Source organism: Diabrotica undecimpunctata, chromosome 11, assembly GCF_040954645.1.
Source record: "Diabrotica undecimpunctata isolate CICGRU chromosome 11, icDiaUnde3, whole genome shotgun sequence".
NCBI classification, from domain to species: Eukaryota; Metazoa; Arthropoda; class Insecta; order Coleoptera; family Chrysomelidae; genus Diabrotica; species Diabrotica undecimpunctata.
In genome coordinates, this window is record NC_092813.1 from 18,954,079 (window position 1) to 18,958,077 (window position 3,999).

The 3,999-nt window shown below is 36.0% G+C and overlaps 1 protein-coding gene across 1 annotated transcript; it reads right to left on the reverse strand.

Moving 5' to 3' along the window:
* Window positions 1-1,617: 1,617 nt before the first annotated feature.
* Window positions 1,618-2,721, reverse strand: LOC140452733 (uncharacterized). Its single transcript, XM_072547060.1, has one exon. The coding sequence runs from the start codon at window positions 2,719-2,721 to the stop codon at window positions 1,618-1,620; it is 1,104 nt and encodes a 367-aa protein (XP_072403161.1).
* Window positions 2,722-3,999: the final 1,278 nt, after the last annotated feature.

Below are 3,999 nucleotides of genomic sequence, written 5' to 3' on the forward strand. Positions count from 1 at the left end.
AATAATTATTACAATAAATACATGTTACTAATTGCTACAGTATGTTAATCTATAAGTTTAGAGCCTATGACTAAATAATACAACAGTTTTATCACTAAGATATAAGTTAAAGGTAAAATACATAGAAAATAAGGGGTCATAATCTGTTGAACAACTGAATATCTTTCAAGAAACCAATTAGGTTAAAGACTTGATCAGACGAGTTTAAAACGTCTTTGATATTTGACTTAAGTTTATGTTGCACTCTGTGTTTTGCGTACCGGGGACACTCGATCAGGATATGTTTCATGGTTAATACACTTGAGCAGATTTGGAAATTGGGCTTCGGCTCGGATTTCATTAAATATTCATGTGTGAATCGGGTATGTCCTATTCTTAATCTTCGGATGACAGCTTTTTCGTTTCTAGACATTTTTGGAAGTTCAAATTTTTCAACAGTCTGCCGGATCTCATGTAATGCATTCTTGATTGTGTTCCAGTGGGTTTGCCAGGTATGATATTGTTGTTGCTTGAAGATTTGCTTTAGGTCATTACGGATTTGAATATGTTGGGCTTTTGAGGATTGACTGTTTACACAAGAAGCTTGCTTGGCTGCTTGGTCTGCTTTTTCATTACCGGGGATGCCAACATGAGATGGTAGCCAGATGATCGTGACATCTACACCTTGAAAAGCGAGTGCATTGTGTGTCCTATGGATTTCTTGAACTAAGGGATGCTGAGAGTATAGGCTTTTTATCGATTGTAGTGATGACAGCGAGTCTGTGCATATTGCTTGGTTTTTATGATCTGTTTTTAGTTTTTTAAAAGCCTCTAGTATTGCATAAAGTTCTCCAGTGTATACGCTGCATAAATTCGGTAAAAAAGATGATTTGACTACTTCATCATGTGTGGTAACGGCACATCCAACGCCTGCTTCGCTTTTGGAGGCATCTGTATACAGAATTGTTTGGAATTGGTACTTGCTTATAATTTCTTTGAAGTGTTGCCTTATGAGAAGGCTTGAGGTTTCATGTTTACTGTATTCTAATAGACAAGTGATTGAATGTGGGATTGGTCTATTCCAAGGCGGGGTATCCGGGATTGGGAAGGGATGTGTTTTAGTAAGGTATACTGACAATATAAAATAAGGTCATCTGCGTATATTAAGTGCTTGACTGGTGGACAAATACTGGAACAAATATCATTTATTGCAAGAATGAACAGTGTTGTACTAAGTACTGAACCTTGTGGAACTCCATTATCTTGCCCGAATGTCGCCGAAATTTCCCCATTTGTTTTTACTTTGAACGTTCTTTGTTGTAAAAAGTTTTTTATGAAGGAGTAAATATTTCCTGTTATCTTGTATTGACGAAGCTTTTCAAGAATGGGTTGGGGCGAGATAGTATCGAAAGCTCCTTCTATATCAAAGACAGTAGCGATCAGATCCTGTTTGTTTGAAATAGCGGAAGCTATTTGTGTTTGTAATAGCACTAAATTGTCAAGAGTTGAACGGTGACGTCTGAAACCGGATTGCGCTGAGTCAATTATTGCATATTTTTTGAGAAGCCATGTTAATCTTGAATTAATCATTTTCTCAAACAGTTTACATAATGAACAGGTTAAAGAGATAGGTCTGTATCATTTTGTTAGGTTTGAGGGTAGATCAGATTTTTTTATTGGTATGATAATTGATTCACGCCACAGTTTGGGTAATTGCTGAGTATGCCATATCTTGTTATAAAGATTCAACAGTGTTGCGAGGCTGGAATGAGATAAATTTTTGATGAATATAATTGGGATATTGTCTGGTCCAGCGGCGGAGTTCGTACAAGAGGATAGTGCAAGTGCTAATTCTTCTTGTGTAAAAGGAAGGTTAATAGCATCAATGTCGTGTCTACTACTTTGTGGAACAAGAGGAATTTGTATATTCTGGTCATTTGGACTTTCAATCTGTTCGACTTCAGACCTGAATTTCCATGCAAAACTTTCAGCCATTATTTGAGCAATTTTTTGGTTATCTGTTATAACGTTTCCATTCAGTGATATTACTGGATTTTTTGGAGGAGTTTTATGACCTTTCATTTGTCTTATTTTTATCCAAACTTTAGATGGTGGAGTATCACTAGTAATTGTAGAGACAAAATTTTGCCAGGAATCTTTTTTACTTTTTTTAAGGACATATTTCGCTTTGGCTCTTAGCTTTTTGAAATAGATTGGGTTTTCTTGAGTTCTTCTTTTTCGATATCTGTTGAAGGCTGTTTTGCATTGACGTACAGTTAGTTCACATTCTGAATTCCACCATGGTACTGCTTTTTTAGAGGGGCAAATTGTTATTTTTTTTACATGATTTTCTGCAGACATAATAATGCAGTTGTTAAAGAGAGTTATTGCCTCGTCTATATCTTCAGATTGTTGAAGTAATAAAATATGATCTTCGGCGCTAGCTTGAAAATTATTCCAGTCCGCTGTAGCGATATTCCATTTAGTAATGGTGCAAAAATTTTTATTGCTATTTGTTATGACTATCGGAAAGTGGTTACTATCATATAGGCTATCTAAAGTATACCATGAGAGTGAATCGGCAGACTTGGGATCACATATGCTTAGATCGATAGATGAGTAAGTTCCTGAGGCAATGTTAAAATATGTACTGGCTCCACTATTCATCAGACAAGTATTATTGCAACTCAATACGGCCTCTACGGTTTTTCCTCTACCAAAAGTTTTCTTTGAGCCCCACATGGTATTATGGGCGTTAAAGTCTCCAACTAGTATAAAAGAACTGGGAAGTTGGCGGATTAAATCATCTAACTCGGTTTCTGTTAAGTTATAATTAGGTGGAATATATGTACTGCATATGGTTATTTGGTCGGGACACCAGACAGTTATTGCTATAGCTCCAAATTGGTGGTTAGGATATATTGTATAGAAAATAAATCATTAGACACGAAGATAGATGTTCCCCCACTTGCTCTTATAAACGTAGGCCTACGGAAATGGTAACCTTCAAAATTTTTAAGTTCACGTCTATGTGTTTCCTTGAAATTGGTTTCTTGAAGGCAGATAATATCTGCTTTTGTATTATTTATTAATTGTTGTAAGCGTTCTAAGCGAGGGTAGAACCCATCGCAGTTCCACTGCACTAACGTGAAAGTAAAAAAATTTTTAACATTTAGAACGTTGAGAGGTCAGAGAAGAGTCGGTTAGATAATCTTCATCATTATTTGTAGATTGCGATGTTGTGCTTCCAATTTCTGAATTGTCGAAATTTAGTTGCTGTTTAATTTTCTTAGAAATCCTTGTAAATCTATTCTTAATTGTTCTATCTTCCAGTGAAGGGTATATTCTAAACATGTCGTCGAGTAGTGATCTTACATTTTGAGTGAACTGCTGTGCTTCTTGTAGAGGGTTATTACTGCCGAATGAGTTTTCCAGAAAGGCAAGAAAATTTTCAACCGGTAAGGAGAATAAGTTTGGATTTTCTTGATAAAGATTATTAATTGTGAGAACAGAGGAGGCAGTTAATTTAGACTGATCGGGTGCGACTTCTAGGGGGATTTTGACAGTTATTTGCTGTATGTCCTTGTTTTTTGCATAGAAAACATGCCATTTTGTCAGTAGAGAGAAATATTCTGTATGAATTATTGTCGAATGGAATTATTAATGATGTTTCGATTTCGAGGCTATCTGTAGTTGGAGTGATATATACCTGTCTTCTGAAGCTCATAATATGCGTAAATTCATCACCAGGGATTCCAGCTTTGATATGTGACACTGGTGAAGCAAGTTGAAGACCAAGATCTTGAAGGTGTTTTTCTATAATTTCATGAGGTATTGATGGACAGACGTTGGAGATTATTAGTCTCTTGGCTGGGGTTACCAGTCTTCTTATGGGTAGTTCTACAGAGTTGATTGTAATCGTAGGATATTCTGTTAAAATATGTTCTACGAGTTCAGAATTTGTTAAGTAGATGCATATCCGGTTATTGGAAATTCTTGAGGCGAAGCATATGTTTTTGG